Below are 18485 nucleotides of genomic sequence, written 5' to 3' on the forward strand. Positions count from 1 at the left end.
TTTAAATTACAAATACAAGCTAATTGCTAATGCAGGAAAAACTTGCAGTTTTTCAAATAAGCAATTTTTGTCATCTCCAGCACTATAGCTCAGCATCAGATATGTTCCTAGCTTGTTTAAAAAGCCAGAAAATGCTGAGAAGTCAAGCATTTTCCAACTGATACACATCCCAAGACAGAAACGTAACAGTATAGAATCCATATGTCTATAGAACAGTGTTTCTCAACCTTGGGAACTTTAAGAAGTGTGGACTTCAACTCCCAGAATTCCCCAGTCAACATTGCTGGCTGAAGAATTCTGGGAGTTGAAGTCCATACTTCTTAAAGTTCCCAAGGTTGAGAAACACTGTTCTATAGAAAATATAAGGGCAACCTGCCTGCTGTTTTTCACTCACACAGTGTACTTATAGAATTTTATCATTTTGGAAGTGTAATAGGGCCATCTAGAAAGAAATAATGGTTGCTACACCTTGGGGAATGCCATTGATATATCAAAGTATGTAAATGTAAGAATTCAGAAGGAAATGTTGTTTAAAACAACAACAAACCTGCCTGGCAGGAATATTCAAAATATAATGGCAAGTGGGCCTAAGGAATGGAAAATGAAATCTAAACCAATTTAGGTCCACAGTGATTAAGACATGGATGAGAGCAGTTGACCCTTGCAATCTGAGGTGTTAAGAAGAGACACAGAAAAAAGAGAGGCTAAGGGAAGCAACTGAACTGCCCGACTATAGCCGTATGAATTATGGAGAGGAGGGATTAAGATTGGGGAACAACTTTCCTATCTCTAGAATGGTGTGTCCTGCTTCTAAGGCTATATAACACAACCCGGAAGGCTTTGAGTGAGATGCTTATGGCCAAGCTCAGCTCAGCCATTAAGCAAGCATACTAGTTTACAGAAATTATTGATTTGCTGGAAAAAAGCAAAGATGGTTAGTTTGGGAGAGACTTCCATGCAGTCCAGGCAACAAATTGCTGCAATGTGGAAAGCTCTTTGTTCAAGATTCCAACCATTTCATTTCATTTCATTTCATTCCTGAAAGCTGATGAGTTTTTTTTTTTTTTGTCACTTCCTGCAGGGAGGATGCTCAGTCCAAGCACTCCTTTTCTGTCCGAGTTTTTTTTCCTACTATAGTGTTTCCCTCTCCCATCTCCCCACTATTTCAAACTTTTGCTAAATCTCCTCTTGCTTGTGGGTAGTGTTAATGGCTACATAGCCACCAAGATTCACAATAAAACCCAGGAAATGGAATGGTAGAGAAGAACCCACAGTTTTAATGGTCTATCCTCCACCCTGAGGGTTCTACCTTATGTGAAGCGTTGTATGGAACTACTTATAGGAAGATATGTAGAGGAGGAGATTATTTATGGGTAGGGCTGTGCATGCTTCAAAAATAGTTCAAAAGTGCTACAAACTTCATAGCAGTGCAAACACTGTATCAAACTTCACAGGAGTGCAAGCACCGGATCTCTCTGCTACTGATTAAAGCAGGCATTAATTTTTTTCAGGCTTCTGCATGAGCTATACAAAGATGCAGCTGCTTTAAGCAGTTAGCTTATTAAGTGACTCTTAAGTCAGTGGCATCTTTTTTTCAGGCTTGTGTGGAGACCTTAAACAAGTTGAGGCTGTTTGAATAAATAGCAGAGGTATGGTAGCTATGGTTGTATGAGGTCTGAAGCACTTCTAATCATTTTTGAAGCATCCACACTCCTATTGATTCTTTCTGAGGAGTGATAACAATGACCAATTAATTTCCTTTTACATGACATACATTTTTCTTTTTTTCAGGAATTGCCAGTGTAGTTGTGTCATTTTTCCTCTCCATGTACTACAATGTTATAAATGGCTGGGCATTCTGGTATCTTTTCCATTCATTTCAGGTGGGTCAAACAATGTCTTGAAGTGCAGTGTTGTGTCAGTTATATCCCTTTCTGCTAGGATTTTGTGACTGAACTCTGTGTGTGTGTGTGTGTGTGTGTGTGTGTATTCCGTCTCCTATAGACACCAGAAGCTGCAATGATGAGAAACAGAAGGGGGGGGGGAGAAAAGGATGGATGGAATAAATATATCCAATTCTCAAATGCAGGAGTTTTGTCATGTTAGTGTGCTCCCAGCTATGCAAAAATGTGTTATGTGAATGATTCAAGAGAGTACTCTATAGGGTGAAAATGCTGTGTATTTAAAATGCCTGGCATCTGAAGGCAAAGCACAGGATTCTTTTCCTTTTCTCATTGGACAAAGCCAACAGCTACTTTAAAGTGCATTCATCAGTCCTTGAGTAAGCCAGCATGAAATTGGCTGTCTTAGTTACTCAGCCTATTCTCCTTCCTATTCTATCATGGGCCAAATTAAGGAACTTAATTGGTGGATACCCTCAGCTTCACTTCCCCTCCCATCAAACATCCCCTGTGTTGTGAACATGACCACCTATTATTTCCTCTAATGTGGGGTGGGGTAAGGCTGGACAAGTGTACATCAATGTTTGGAACACCATGTGAGTCACCCGTCAGTTGTGTGACTAAGGACTTGTTCTCATGTCCCTCTTACTGTGGCACAAGCGTGCTGCAGTTAGTAATAATTTTTAATGCCATGCCTCCTCAGCCCACAACTGAGGCAGCTTAATGTATTTTACTGCTTTGCTTTTAAAGTACTATTTCCCATCTTTTACTGACATAATTTTTGCCACGGGTGTGATCCAGCTATAGGTCTCCATGAGGAAGAAAGGTGGAGCAATTAAAAATGGCACGTACATGATGACACCATCATGCAAATGCTGTGACTTATCTACTTGCAGCTGACATTGTGATGCAGGTACATAATTGTGGCATTTGCATGATGACATCATTGCACACATCCTCATGTTTGATGTCATTGTGGTTGTTACAGATGCCACTGGATGTAGTAAACTTCACTGAATATGTGGTTGCTGACCTGATCTGGTGGGTGGGGGAATCTGCCCAGCTCCTGCTGGCCACTTTAGACTGTTGTGAGCACACCTCATCCCATGTAATGCATGACCAGTGCTCTCTGAAATAACAGTGAAATAAATATGTTTTTGCAGTTAAGCCAAATAATCTCTCTTAGAAATCACATATTGGATTTTACTGATTATGGCAACATTTTATGATGTTCCACACAAACGCTCTAATTGCATAACGGTTCTTGGACTTGGAATGTTCAGAGTGCACTAAGATGAAATGGGAATATACGACCAAGCAAATAACTTCCCTGCGATAACAGTGCCATGACCTGTCACTTTGCTGTGAAATAGCAGTGTCTATTGAGATTTTTACAACTTTTTGTGTGTTCCATAAATGCAGAACATTATCATAAAAATGCACTCCCATTCAAGTTAATCCTTTGGATTTAGAGTAAAGGACATATTTACTTTTGCCTGATTCAGTTTAGGTGAAGGGTGTAAGTTCATGTGGTACAATATCTCTTTTGCACATGGAAGATCCTCATTCACTTTACAGTTGAGGCTGAATTTCTGCTTCCAGCATCTTTCACAGTTTTCCATATAGTCTATGGATGCTCTTAGAAATAGAGATTCTTGGAGAGGAAAACTGATTCAGGACAGGCCAATAGGAATCCTATTCTCTTGTCCCTCTTTTTGTCAGAAGTGAATGTCAATTCATCTATACTTATGCAGACCATCTTTGATTCAAATAACAATTCACAATCTCACTGGAATATTGTGGTAATTGTGAGATGTTGTGGTAATATAGAACTGAGTATTATCAGCAAGCTTGTAACAATAGAAGAGAATATATGTAGCTCAAGATTGAGCTGTGGAGTCCTTGGTGCTCTCTGAGCTTGATTGATGGCTTGCAGATATTTCATTACCCAACTAGGTACATCAGATGCAAGCAAATAACCAAGCTCAGAGTGTACCAAGGACTCCACAAACTTATAACAATCTAGTCCCCATTCTTGCATTTATCATTACTAGCAAATATTGAAAACACAGGGGACAAAATAAAACTTTGTGGAATGTGTAGGACATGTGTAGGTCAAAGATAAAGTAGAAGTTCCTCCAAACCAGCTTCTGAAACCAACCCTCAAGAAAGCACAGGAGTAGGTGCATTGGATTTAGTAAAACTGAATAGATTTGAAAAGATCTGGGAGATCTCTGAACCAGTACGATTCTTCTTAAGTAATCAGTATCTTAATCTCTTCATTAGTAATTCATAGGTTTTCATACAAATTGCCCCCCAAAATCCTGACTGAATGTCTCCTCTCAAACATGAAGACTCTTAACCAAAAAACCCCAAACCACTGTACTATCCTCCAGAAATGTTTCAGTTTTCTTAGGCTCGTGTTCATGTAACAGTATGCTTGGCACTGAGCAGGAGCAGCTCTCCAGTGTGTCAGATAGTTTTCTGAGGCTTAATTATAGATATTAGATGTCAGATTTCCTGCCCCGGGCTTGGCAGTAAGTTACTACCAAGATGGCTAGGCCTGGCAGAAGCCTCCCAGGAATAGCATAGCTACATAGGAAACTTTATTGCAAACAAGAATGGAGCCAAATCAAGTAGCTGATTGCCCACTGCCAGAGTGAATGTTCAAGTGCCTCTTCTAAAGGTAGTGGTTCAAACCCATAGCTTTTTCTTCCCATCCTTCAATTAACCGGTTCTTTGTGCAGTACTTGCTGGTCTTGAAGTTGTTAAGTGTGAAGTGTTAACTCTGGCCTGAAAACTGCTGTCTTGGCTGACTTCCCACATTGGAGATTAAACCCAGTGCATGTGCTCCACCACATGGCCGTTTTCCCATATCTTGCACTGAAGCCTTTTTATTTGGATTATCTCTATCTGACAGTATTGGGAAAGATCAATAAATGTTTAATGTCTGATTCACACTTAAAGGATCCTTTGCCATGGGCAACCTGTCCACTGAATATCAACCACACCAACTATGAGGAAGAGTGTGAGAAAGCAACACCCACTCAGTACTTTTGGTACAGGAAAACCCTCAATATTTCTCCATCCATCGAGGAAGGCGGGAGCATCCAATGGGAGCAAGCAGCTTGTCTCATCCTGGCTTGGCTGGTGGTCTATCTGTGTATTCTGCGTGGAACAGAATACACTGGCAAGGTAAGAAGTGTACTGGGGTTGAAAATATTGGGTTTCATAAATACAACGGGAGCCAAGAAAAACAATCCTGAAAACCTTTTAAAATCATTTGGGATTTAATTCAGCCAAGGAACTATAGTTAGTAATTGTATGAGTAAAAACATAGACAACCCAGTATAGTGATTTCTTAACAGAGAACTAAGCTCTGAAGTCTGTGAATTTCTCTAGTCATAAAAGTTCATATTAGTACCGTAGAAGGGTTTTTATACATCTGCATAGAAATATGCATGCTTGAAATGAAACAGGCAGTATGTGTGTGCAGAACTGGAACAATAACACTGATAATACATTCAACATGTGGTCATCTTTATGGATTTGTCATAGAAAGATTTGAAATTGAATAGCTTGCCCCACTAAAAGTTATTTCAATGACTGTTAGAATATTACAATTGTTAGCTTATTAAAGTTTATTTATTTATTTGTCATAAGGAAGCAGAACTTAAATTATGGCCATTCCAAGTAATATTAATACTGAACTATTTATTTTATTGTTTGAAGCTCATTGCTAAAAGTCCAGCATAGGTACACACATATTCACCACTTGGAATTTAACCTCTGACTCTAAATAACTTTATTCCTGGAATTCATTAGAATTTAAAATGAAGATATGAAGTATAAGCTGTAGGTATACTTCCCAGTTCTAATAAATGTACCCTTTTATTCTTCTTTTGCAGGTTGTTTATGTGACAGCTACATTACCTTATGTAGTCCTTATCATATATTTAATCAGAGGCGTAACACTTCATGGAGCTACTAATGGACTGCAATATATGTTCACCCCAAAGGTATATTTAAAATAGATCACTAGCTATAAGCTTGCTGAAAGTACAGCAAATATTGCACAAGTTATCCATTCTTATCCCACAGAGCATCTGTGGAAAGGGTCAAAAAAGTCAAAATGGCACCATAATCATGCAATTGAAGCCTCCCTCTTCTTTTACATGCATTGGATATGCAACACGTTAAAAAGGGGCAGAACTTTGATCTTGGGGTTACCACCTTGACTTTTTTTTAATTCTCCCTCCAGCAAATGCCCAAAAAGGGTGTGAAAGATGCCATGATGGGCATGATCATATTCAGTCTGGTACTGAGAAGCTGCCCTGATTGTCAATAGTTGTATAGCATGAGTGAGCAATCGTGTGGTAATCAGGACTTAAGGTTTGGGGGAGGTGGAGTTGAAGAATGCAAGGGGAGTAGGGCTAGGGTTTTGGAGAGACTGTGGATTTTTGTGCTTTCTAAAGTAAAAATGCCTATTTTAGGGCATTTGTATTACAGTTCTACAGTATCTCTTTCCTATCTCAAAATGGCAGGAAATCACCCTCCACTTTTAGCCATCATCTTGAGAGGGTTCTGAGGGCTGTAAAGACAGGAGACATCCTGTCTTTTATTATCATTTATTAGATCAGTGCAAAGTATTGGTCTACACCTTAAAAAAACTTTTAAATAATGTAGGGCCTGGTAACCTGAAGGATCATTTTTCTTATTATGAATTTGTCTAGTTGATATCCCAGGAGCACTGGGGGGTCCGTCACCTGGTGCGCCACGCCCAATCAAAACAGACCAGAGGTGGAAAGGTTTTAAAAGTTTTATCTGAGCGCAAGGAAGGGTGCAGGGAGTAATCTCCAAAGCAGCACACCATTCTCTAGTGAACAAGGTTTTTATATATTCCTACAAGGAGATTCAAAGTGAAAAAGTCATAAACTGTACATCCTTCAGCCACAAAGTGGTAAGTCATGCAGACTGAGAGATTCCCGGTCAATGGATACACTTGCATTGCCCTCTACTCTATTCCTACGCCTTTTTATACAGATACAAAGGAGACACCTTCACATACCATCCTTATCAGTTTCACTTGCCTGGTTACACATTTACATCATTTACTCCCTGATTCTTGCTCGTGCATATTGTTAACTCTTTGCACACTGCTCGCAAGCTTCATCCACACACTTTCTTCTCTCGTCACACGTCCCTACCATGCACTCATTACTAAAGCTGAGAATTATTAAATAAATCTTTGCAAGGGCGTTACCTTTTTACTGTTGCACCATAGTTATTCAGATATGCACAAGAGGATATGTTGAGAAGAAAGGTCCATCCACTGCACGCGGAGGAAAAGGCCTTATCCTGCATTGCTTCCAGATTATGGGATTCTCTTTCTTCAAGGTTAAAACTGGCCCCAGGTTTTGGAAAGGAATGAAACATATTTCTTTAATGTACTTAATTATCTTTCCAAAGGATAGTTGGTTATCATTTTCCCCATGGGAAAGGTTCTTTTATTATTTTGTTGTACACCACCTTGGCAACAGTTGCAGAAAATTAGTATATAAATAAAATGCACTAACGTGTATATTTTCACAATAGAACACTGCTATCAACAGAGTCAGAATTCAGTTCTGTTAATACAAATATGACCTGCTCAGAATGCCAGTGTTCTGATGGGGGTACCCTCCATGTTCAAGTCACTGCTCTCTCTTCAAATACACACATACATACACACAGGAATGATTGTGCTCTGTTGACATCCAATAACATTTAATTTGGGATTATTGTAATGTATTACATAAATGCACATTTTATGTGACAGTAGCATGACATATGAGAGCCAGTTTGGTGTAGTGGTTAAAGCACCAGGCTAGAAACTGGGAGACCACGAGTTCTAGTCCCACCTTAGGCACGAAGCCAGCTGGGTGACCTTGGGCCAGTCACTCTCCCTCAGCCCTAGGAAGGAGGCAAGGGTAAACCACTTCCGAAATCTTGCCAAGAAAACTGCAGGGACTTTTCCAGGCAGTCACCAGGAGTCAACACTGACTCAAAGCCAACAACAACAAAAGCAACAAAAAGCATGACGTATAACCACTCCTTAATGTCAGGAAAATTGAACAATGTAAAAACTGGAACCAGAGATTTAATACATACGACATAAATAGAACATAGTTAATACCAGGCTGAATATTTAATCATGGCAAGATTTACAGAACTGGTTAACCAGGAAATGAACCAGTCCCACGTTATACAGTGGGACTCTGCCCTCCTTCCCAGATCTGCTCTGGCTCATCTCCCACTCCTCTAGGGCAGATTTAAACATCTATGGAGAGAGAGGAGGGATAATCCCTTCTGCTTGCAGATATTATTCTGCCAGCAAAGAGACCCCACTGGAGTCATCCCAGTAGTCTCAAGCAATAACTTCACAGAAGGAAGGCTGGTTACACTTGCAGAAAAGGAGGTCGGGTGCAGGACAACAGCCATGATACTCAAGTGTCTGGCACCAAGCTTATTTCAGTAGTAATAAAACCATTATCTACTGCACCCTTATTTGTCAATATGTCCTATTGAACTTTGACTACTTCTAAGAAAATATGAATAAATACATTAAATATGATGTAGGCTTTCCATCAATGCACTTGAATTTCATTAGACTGGAGAAGAAGGCTGTGGGTGAAGCTTAGCCAATATGTTTCACTCTTTTCCATTATCATAAAGTACAGATTGGTCATGAGTTGTCTTTCAGGCCCATTATGGAAATACAATTTTTGAAGTGCTACAAAAACGACAAAGAACTTTGTGGGTGCCTTTGGACCTTTGCTGGGGGAGACTAATATGGCTGCTTCCTGAAAATGCTACATCATTGATCCATTCTCATGATTTATGCCTTGCAGCTAGAGCAACTAGCAAACCCCCAGACTTGGATTAATGCAGCTACTCAAATCTTCTTCTCTCTCGGCCTGGGCTTCGGCAGTTTGATAGCTTTTGCCAGCTACAATGAGCCAAACAACAATTGCGAGCGACATGCCATCCTTGTTTCCTTAATAAATAGTGCTACCTCAATATTTGCCAGCATTGTCACATTCTCCATTTATGGCTTTAAGGCAACTTTCAACTATGAAAGCTGCATAAACAAGTAAGCTTGGATTTTAATCCAGATTTCTTTTTCTCTTCTACATCTGCTCATACTTCAGATAGTCAACACACATTTAAAAATGGTTTACTGAAGTTATTTTTTATTTAATCATCCCTGATTGATATTCATAGGAAACTTTTCTTTGCCAATAGATATAAGCTCTCTGATTTTGGGAAGGTTTCTGACATTAGATTATGATAACCATGTAATGGTCCCATGAAAAAAATCATTAAATATGGACCTTAATGCTTGTAATCACAGCTAATATGCTACCAACAACAATTGTGTAAAGTTTAATTTTTCTTTCATACTGTCAAATGCATCTGAATGACTCAACATGACAGTTTACGAGGATTTTTTTCTTAATATTAAAAAGTATATCACAATGAAAAGATCACAAAATCACCTGAATATTTGGGAGCTTACTTATCCACTATAAACTCCTCAATTTTTAATCACATTATTAACTATAGAGTTTTTAAAAAACTCTATAGTAAATTTCTATTAAAATTAAATTGAGAAATATCTCCTCTGTTTCAGGATTACAGTAAATACACAGTAATTCTGTCTTCCTTGAATTTTCCCCTTTTTACTTTCTGAAAACTCTAAAATGTTGAAAAAGTCTTGAGAATCCTGCTATTTATTTTATTAATTTTTTTAAATTGCCTTTCAGGGTGATCTTGCTGCTGACTAATGTTTTTGACCTGGAAGAAGGATTATTGACAACAGAAAACCTTGAGAATATGAAACAGCTTTTGGCATCTACTTACCCCAGAGAATATGCAGAAGTGTTGCCAGAGATTAAGAACTGCAGTTTGGAAACTGAACTAGACACTGTGAGCTCTTCCTCCCTCCCTCCTTTCCTTACTTAGGAGACTCCAATCTAAATGCTGTCTTTTCCCAGAAAGAATGTGATGAAACCACTTGCTGAAGTCAAGCAAGTTGGTCAGTGTCAGGAACATACAATGGGTGGGGTTGTACTGAGAATGGGAGACCTTGTTTACATTCCCAATTAGCCCTACACTCACCTTGGACCAGTAGTTATCTCTCAGTCTTACCTACTTCAGATGATTGTCTATTCTTCACTTTTATCTTCAGAGCAATCCATACTCTTGTTCGGGTCTTGACACTTGTTGAACTTATCATTTGTTCAGGCAGCTAAATTCTTATTCAATTTATATTTCCATGTAAATAAAGCTTCAGCTTCAACTTTGTTAATAAATTATAAAGTAGACCCAGAACAACAATTCTGTGAGGTAGGTTGGGTTGATTAAGTCACTCTAACCACATACTACACTGAGTCATGAATGAATGAATGATAAACAGTAAGCTTCTGATAAATTTTATGCTAAAATTGTGTTTGTGTGTGTGTATCCTTTTAAACATTGAAGCTATATAATAGTTTTCCCTCTGGTAATCTGGATCAAGTTGAGAAAAGAGGCTTATAGCTGCTGCTGCTGCAACAGTATTAAGACATTTTCCTAAATGCTATGTCTCAGTTGCTTTACAGTCAATATTTTTTTTTCTTTATATGTCACAATGCTCACAAGGGCATAAAACAACTCCTGAAAGATATTACAAAAGTACTGGATATGATTCAATAAAAAATTAGTGGTGATAAAAACCCACAGAATTCAGGTGTAACAAAATGTGCAAGGCCCACAGGTTCTTTGCAGTTCTCCAGAATCAGTCATTTCTGCAATCCCACACCATTGTTTTGTTTCATCATTTGGATCATAATTAACATTGATTTTCACTGAATGGTGCCTCATCACCTCAAGCTCTGAAGCACTTATGGAAATCATTTAGATTGGATGCCATACTCACAGTGAGAACTATATATGCCAGTCTGTATCACATGTAGGGTTATCATTGGCTTCTAATGTGCCACCTAAGTCGAGATTTGCTATTCTGGGCTAAAAAAATCAGATGACCAACAGTTGGCAACTAAGTTAAGATTTTCTGAGTAACTGTTGCCATCTACAGGTAGTGGGCAACATAGATTTTGCAGCCGAGATATGGCCAGGCTGATAAAATGTAAATGAACAAAGATTAGTGCCCATTTCCTTTACTGGATACACATGTTGTAAAATGTGGCTTGCTTGCTTGGAAATTACCTTTTTAGGAAACAGTCATTATGATTTGCTAAACATGTTTTTTCGTTTAGCAGGTTTAGTGAACCCAACAAATTGAGGTTAATCCACTTAATTAAGTACAGGTAGTCCCTGGGTCAAGAATGCCCAGTTTAAGGATGATCCATAGTTAAGAACGGAGCCTATTGTAGCAAAATTTGAGTTAAATACACAATGATTTGAGGTAAATACACAATGGTTCAAGTTAATTACACAATACTACTTATACAGTATTATACAATAATACTGTTTCGGCTTACATACAAATTTGACTTAAGAACAGACCTTGGGAATGGAACTTGTTCTTAAACTGGGGACTACCTGTAATTCAGTAAACTAAGGTGAATTCTATATATAGACAGTCCTTGTTTAGTAACTGACTGGTTTAGCGACCATTCAGGTTATGACAGTGATGAGAAGGTAACTTTGTGACCAATCCTCGCATTTATGACTGTCACAGGTCTGTAAAGCAAAGGAAAGCTGAAGTAGGATCATAAGCAGAATCATGATTTCATTTAGTGACTGCTTTGCTTAACAACCAAATTGCCAGTCCCAATTGTGGTTGCTAAACGAGGACTACCTGTTATCTGTTCAGTTTATATATTGCCTTTCCTCCTAGAGGTCATGGAGGAGATACAGCACATCTCCTCCAATGGCTTAGGATATTACATAAACACAGCCAATAAATGGCTCTAACTGGCTTTTAGTTTATTCTTAGGCTCACTTGAAAGTGCTGCTCATTAACTGTAATCTTTTTGTAACCTTTTAAATGATTGAGGTCTGAGAGCCATCCTGAATGTCACCAGAGTAGAAAGGTAGGGTATCTATCAAACAACAAACAAATACATAGTGTTAAGACTACTTCCTCTTCCATATTCTTTTTCAGATGTATGTGTGTGTGTGTGTATATACACACACACACACAAATACTCAGTACAGTATACTGTTTCAGTTCAGCCACATTCAAAAATCTTTACAGCCTGATCAGTCAGATACATTAGCCATGTGTCATTGCTGGCGTATAACTTTTTGTCCACCAAGTGAAACCATCTTTGTAATAAGCTAATTAATAGGCTCGGTTCAACTCAGCTTTCTTTTTCTCTAGTTTTAAATAACAGTTTTAACAAAAATTGTTAAGGCAATGGTTACCCCCTGGGAAAAACTATTTTTCCTTTAATCAATTGCTCTTTTATGCAAGATAGTGCATCATCCATCTAGATAATCCATCCAGAGTCACTTGGATTGAGGTGGGTGGCTATAGAAATTGAATGAACAAATGAATGAATACATCTATCCATCTTCTTTGTAATAATTTCTCTCTCTTTTTTCATCAGGCTGTGCAAGGGACTGGGCTGGCATTCATAGTGTATTCTGAAGCAATAAAAAACATGGAGTTGTCACAGCTGTATTCAGTGCTGTATTTTGTCATGTTGCTGATGCTGGGAATAGGGAGCATGCTGGGAAACACTGCAGCCATTCTTACGCCTCTGACTGACAGCAAGTTCCTCTCCTCTCATGTGCCCAGGGAGATTATCTCAGGTAAGTCTGATAGCTACAATGATACTGAATTATTTCAACGCATGGCAAAACTAGCAGTTTAATTAGTAAATAACTCTGCAGATGATCTCATAATTGGGTGCCCTATTCCATATCTATATAGCTCTGATCACAATCATGTGTAATCCCTTATGGTCATATGTGAATGCCAACTGCAGGCAGTTCCTCTTCTAATCAGCTCAGTATCCATTAGTAGAAATTGTGAATACCTTTATACAGTGGGGCAAAAAAGTATTTAGTCAGCCACCAATTGTGCAAGTTCTCCCACTTAAAAAGATGAGAGAGGCCTGTAATTTTCATCATAGGTATACCTCAACTATGAGAGACAAAATGGGGGAAAAAATCCAGAAAATCACATTGTCTGATTTTTAAAGAATTTATTTGCAAATCATGGTGGAAAATAAGTATTTGGTCAATATCAAAAGTTCATCTCAATACTTTGTTATATATCCTTTGTTGGCAATGACAGAGGTCAAACGTTTTCTGTAAGTCTTCACAAGGTTTTCACACACTGTTGCTGGTATTTTGGCCCATTCCTCCATGCAGATCTCCTCTAGAGCAGTGATGTTTTGGGGCTGTCGCTGGGCAACACGGACTTTCAACTCCCTCCAAAGGTTTTCCATGGAGTTGAGATCTGGAGACTGGCTAGGCCACTCCAGGACCTTGAAATGCTTCTTACGAAGCCACTCCTTCGTTGCCCGGGCGGTGTGTTTGGGATCATTGTCATGCTGAAAGACCCAGCCACGTTTCATCTTCAATGCCCTTGCTGACGGAAGGAGGTGTTCACTCAAAATCTCATGATACATGGCCCCATTCATTCTTTCCTTTACACGGATCAGTCGTCCTGGTCCCTTTGCAGAAAAACAGCCCCAAACCATGATTTTTTCCACCCCCATGCTTCACAGTAGGTATGGTGTTCTTTGGATGCAACTCAGCATTCTCTCTCCTCCAAACACAATGAGTTGAGTTTAGACCAAAACGTTCTACTTTGGTTTCATCTGACCATATGACATTCTCCCAATCCTCTTCTGGATCATCCAAATGCTCTCTAGCAAACTTCAGACAGGCCCAGACATGTACTGGCTTAAGCAGAGGGACACATCTGGCACTGCAGGATTTGAGTCCCTGGTGGCATAGTGTGTTACTGATGGCAGCTTTTGTTACTTTGGTCCCAGCTCTCTGCAGGTCATTCACTAGGTCCCCCCATGTGGTTCTGGGATTTTTGCTCACCATTCTTGTGATCATTTTGACCCCACAGGGTGAGATCTTGTGTGGAGCCCCAGATCAAGGGAGATTATCAGTGGTCTTGTATGTCTTCCATTTTCTAATTATTGCTCCCACAGTTGATTTCTTCACACCAAGCTGCTTGCCTATTGCAGATTCAGTCTTCCCAGCCTGGTGCAGGTCTATAATTTTGTTTCTGGTGTCCTTCAACAGCTCTTTGGTCCTGGCCATAGTGGAGTTTGGAGTGTGACTGTTTGAGGTTGTGGATAGGTGTCTTTTATACTGATAACAAGGTCAAACAGGTGCCATTACTACAGGTAACGAGTGGAGGACAGAGGAGCCTCTTAAAGAAGTAGTTACAGGTCTGTGAGAGCCAGACATCTTGCTTGTTTGTAGGTGACCAAATACTTATTTTCCACCATGATTTGCAAATAAATTCTTTAAAAATCAGACAATGTGATTTTCTGGATTTTTCCCCCCATTTTGTCTCTCATAGTTGAGGTATACCTATGATGAAAATTACAGGCCTCTCATCTTTTTAAGTGGGAGAACTTGCACAATTGGTGGCTGACTAAATACTTTTTTGCCCCACTGTACCTATAAAGGAGCCAGTTTGGTGTAGTGGTTAAGACACCAGGCTAGAAACTGGGAGACCATGAATTCTAGTCCCGTCTTAGGCACAAAGCCAGCTGGGTGACCTTGGGCCAGTCCCTCTCTTTCAGCCCTAGGAAGCAGGCAATGGCAAACCACTTCCAAAAAACCTTGCCAAGAAAACTGCAGGGACTTGTCTGGGTAGTTGCCAGGAGCCAAGACTGACTTGAAGGCACCCCCCCACACACCACCAAACTGTACCTATAAACTTATGGAATGATGCAACTCAGGCTTTTTCATGTTTCTTGATGGTACCAATTCAACCCAATTTTTATTATATTTTCTATAATGTTTTTAAGAACGAGATTCAACAGTATAGATTGTTCTGCTGGTAAGCCAGCTTTCTCCCTCTAAATGAATGGGTGACTATACCAATGGCAGCCATCACCAGTAGGTTGAAAAAAAATGCAGTACATGTCTTGTCTGACTTGAAATTACAGCAACTGACCACTCTCATTACTTCTAGCAGGACAAAATATTCAGTAAAAAGAATGCAATGTTTGTTCTGATCCAAGTTTTTTTTTAACATTGAGGTTGAAAGCACTTGTTAATTTTTATAGGTAGCGTGTGCATCATCAACTGTGTCATTGGCCTAATATTTACTACGAAGGCTGGAAACTACTGGTTTAATATCTTCAATGATTATGCAGCTACTCTCTCCTTGCTGCTTATTGTTCTGGTAGAAACTATTGCTGTCTGTTACATATATGGCCTAAAAAGGTAAGAAGTCAAGAATGATGCTTCTTTCTTACCACGTATCATTGCCATAATGATTTGCACAATTTACTGTCTTGCATTTATATACCAGTTTCTTCAAGATGCCAAAGGCTTTTAAAAAGCATTTTAGGATAGCATTCTAACATTATGCTTCATAGCAGCTGCTTTTTAATTAGAAAGATAGATGCCAACATTAGTGCTTATTTATGTGTATGTATGCTTTCTTTGATAGATTTAGTAAAGACCTTTGCATGATGATTGGACATGAACCAAGTTGGTACTGGAAAATTTTGTGGGCTTTTATCAGCCCTATATTAATTGTAAGCCTGTTTATATTTTACATCACGGACTACATCAGGACAGGGATATTCCAGTATCAAGCCTGGGATGCAACAGAGGTATTTTACTCGTTTTTTTCTATTAGTAGCTGAAACTCAGCGGTTGGATAGGAATTTACATCTAATAATTGCAAAACTCATATGCTGCATTCAGGAATATTTAATTGTATAGTAATTTTAAAAGATGCATTTTACCATATAATGAATCATACGTGAACAATGGCAGTTACTTGATGCTAGAATGTGCTAAGTATATGTATTAATTATCTAAATTCTTGTACATATAAACTTCAGAAATTTCAGTGATTCTGTTTGATTGCACAACTGAAAGACAGCACCAAAGATGTGTTATAATTTACATATTGGAAAGGAGAATTAGATTTAGTAAATTCAAAGAAGCCGTTTGGCAAATAGAAAATGTGCATTATTTTTTGGAATCAATTAAGATTTAGACTTAAGATTTGCAGGCTTACCATGCATCATATATATTCAGATTCAAGGATTCCAAAAGTTGCACCTTCATATTTAAGTTTTTGGTTTATCCAGTTTTATGAAAATAGCATTATGAGAAACATTGTTCTTAAGGTTGTGTGATTTGATGATGTGTATAGAAGTGTAATTTAAGTTTTAATCGAAACTATGGGAAGACAGCTATGAATGCAGTCTATAAAACACAAAGTGTAAAAGTCCATAAAACACATAGAAAGTGTAAAACACCCTTTCCCAGCATGATGCTTTTCAAATATTATAGGATTCCAACTTTCAAATTTCCTGGCCAGTATAGCCAAGTATTATATTGGCTGGGGAATTCCAGGAGTTGCAGTCTGACATACGTGGACGCCAGATTGGTAAACTGGTGAAAACTAAATATCTGCCTCTTGAATCTGCAACAGTTCTATGCAACTTGCATCTATAATTACTGTTACTGAAATTTGAAGCATGAAACATTATCACAATGAAAGGAATGCAGGTTGAAAAAAATGTGATATTTAGTAATATTCTACAATCAACCCCAAGATTAGTAAAATAGCAGCGTATCTTTCCTTGGCATCAGTAGGGGTATAATTTCATACTTTGGCAATATCTTTTGCAGGGGCACCTAGTTACAAAAGATTATCCAAGAGGTGGCTTAGCAGTTATTGGTCTGCTTGTGGCAACAACAACATCATGCATACCATTAGGAGCATTAGTAACTTTTATAAAGCTCAGAAGAAATCGTCAATAACTGGACTTTATCAACAGCTGCAGCTTTCACATCCCAGCTTGAAGATTACCCCAGCTATAGCTTGCAGCAACCAACAAGCAAAGCAAATCCTGATTACCAAAATATTCATGCCAAAATATTCTCTTGTCCATTCTCCATCAAGAAAATGGTTTTGCAACAGAAGACAACTGACAATTGCTTTTGAAAGATATAGACAAGATGGTAGCTTGCAAGCATTGGCTCTGTGACTGCACAAGGAGTGCACATTATATTTATACAAAGGAAATCACCTAGTCTGGCATATGTGAATATGAGCTCTGGTTGTATAATGTCCACTAAGTCATGCGGTACAAGAAACTGCAATGTGTACAATTGATTTTTCTATATGGAACGCATAGTTTGACTATGCAACTTATTTGCATTGTTATTTGCAAGTTATCTGTATGGGCAAAGCTTTGTCACATTTTTTTAGCTACCCACAGGAGCTGTAGCAATCTACTGAATTTCCATAATTCTCTAAAGGTATTATACAAACAAGGGGAATTGGGCTGGGAAATTTTAACTAAGGGCTACACTGGAATTATCATGAACTAGGAAACTAAAGATATGCTGATTTTAGTTGCATCATGAATGTGATATACATGTTTAAATACCACACACTGCACTTATTGTGAAATATTTTTTTAACATTACTATCAAATAGCAGAAACCTAAGTCAGAAAATCCTGTGAGGAAAACCATAACTAAACTTTTTTTTTACTTGCCTCTTTTCTAGACTATTATCATGTGCTGCCAATGTTGTAATCTCAGAAATAATGAAAGTTAATATATATGCATATTTATTTAAAGAACAAGAACTAGTGTTCTTAGGTTTACTGTTTTTCAGACAAAGGCACTACAGTCAAGTATTTTTGTTTCCCTATGCCACTCTCCAAAATAATTTCAAATTACAGATTATCGTTTACTGACTGCCTTGTTCAGTGACTGTTTGAAGTTACAACAGTGCTGAAAAAAATAACTTCATGACCAATGCCCACATTTACAACCTTCGCAGTGTTCCTCCAGTCACGTGATCACCATTAGTCAGTATGCATTGTCCTGTGCCTGACCTGTTTCCCCCCCGCCTTGCAGAGCGAAGAGATTGGAGAGGAAGGGATTACAAGAGAGTAAGCAGGCACACAACGGGGAATACACATTGAAAGCAATGCGCTGGTGCCAGCAACTGTCAACATGCTTTGCAAAGAGCCCAGTGTATTTCCCATTGCGTGCCTGCTTACTCTCTTGTAATCCCTTCCTCTGCAGAGAATGTAAACACAAACATTAATTCCCTTCTTGCTAATTATCCCAGTGCTGAGGTGAGCATTCCAAAGGGTGGGAGAGTAAGGAAAAGGAAAGCACAGTTGCAATCACATGATTTCCCACTTAGCGACCACTTTGCTTAATGACAGAGCTGCTGGTCCCAATTGTTATTGCTAAACAAGGGCCACCTGTGTAATTTCCCCCCATAAACTGAAATACTCACAAACCATGTAAGACCCTTCCAGTTTCAATAGATGATATTGCAAGAAAAGATAGACTGCAAATTCCACAATAATGGGGAATTTCTACTTAAGTCAACTTAATTTCCAA

General features: G+C 38.6%; 1 protein-coding gene across 1 annotated transcript in view; it reads left to right on the top strand.

Moving 5' to 3' along the window:
• Positions 1 to 18416, top strand: part of SLC6A20 (solute carrier family 6 member 20) — a 31472-nt gene extending 13056 nt beyond the window's left edge. Inside the window, exons 3-11 of the mRNA XM_007437856.4 lie at positions 1792 to 1883; positions 4869 to 5096; positions 5810 to 5920; positions 8792 to 9033; positions 9707 to 9869; positions 12500 to 12704; positions 15158 to 15317; positions 15547 to 15712; positions 16746 to 18416. Coding sequence (XP_007437918.1) covers positions 1792 to 1883; positions 4869 to 5096; positions 5810 to 5920; positions 8792 to 9033; positions 9707 to 9869; positions 12500 to 12704; positions 15158 to 15317; positions 15547 to 15712; positions 16746 to 16877 — 1499 coding nt within the window. The 3' untranslated portion in view covers positions 16878 to 18416. The remainder of the gene's footprint in view (positions 1 to 1791; positions 1884 to 4868; positions 5097 to 5809; positions 5921 to 8791; positions 9034 to 9706; positions 9870 to 12499; positions 12705 to 15157; positions 15318 to 15546; positions 15713 to 16745) is intronic.
• Positions 18417 to 18485: the final 69 nt, after the last annotated feature.

The sequence above is a fragment of the Python bivittatus genome, unplaced genomic scaffold (assembly GCF_059951505.1).
Source record: "Python bivittatus isolate LINGU-HERP-01145 unplaced genomic scaffold, Pbiv_v1 ctg000610_np1212, whole genome shotgun sequence".
NCBI classification, from domain to species: domain Eukaryota; kingdom Metazoa; phylum Chordata; class Lepidosauria; order Squamata; family Pythonidae; genus Python; species Python bivittatus.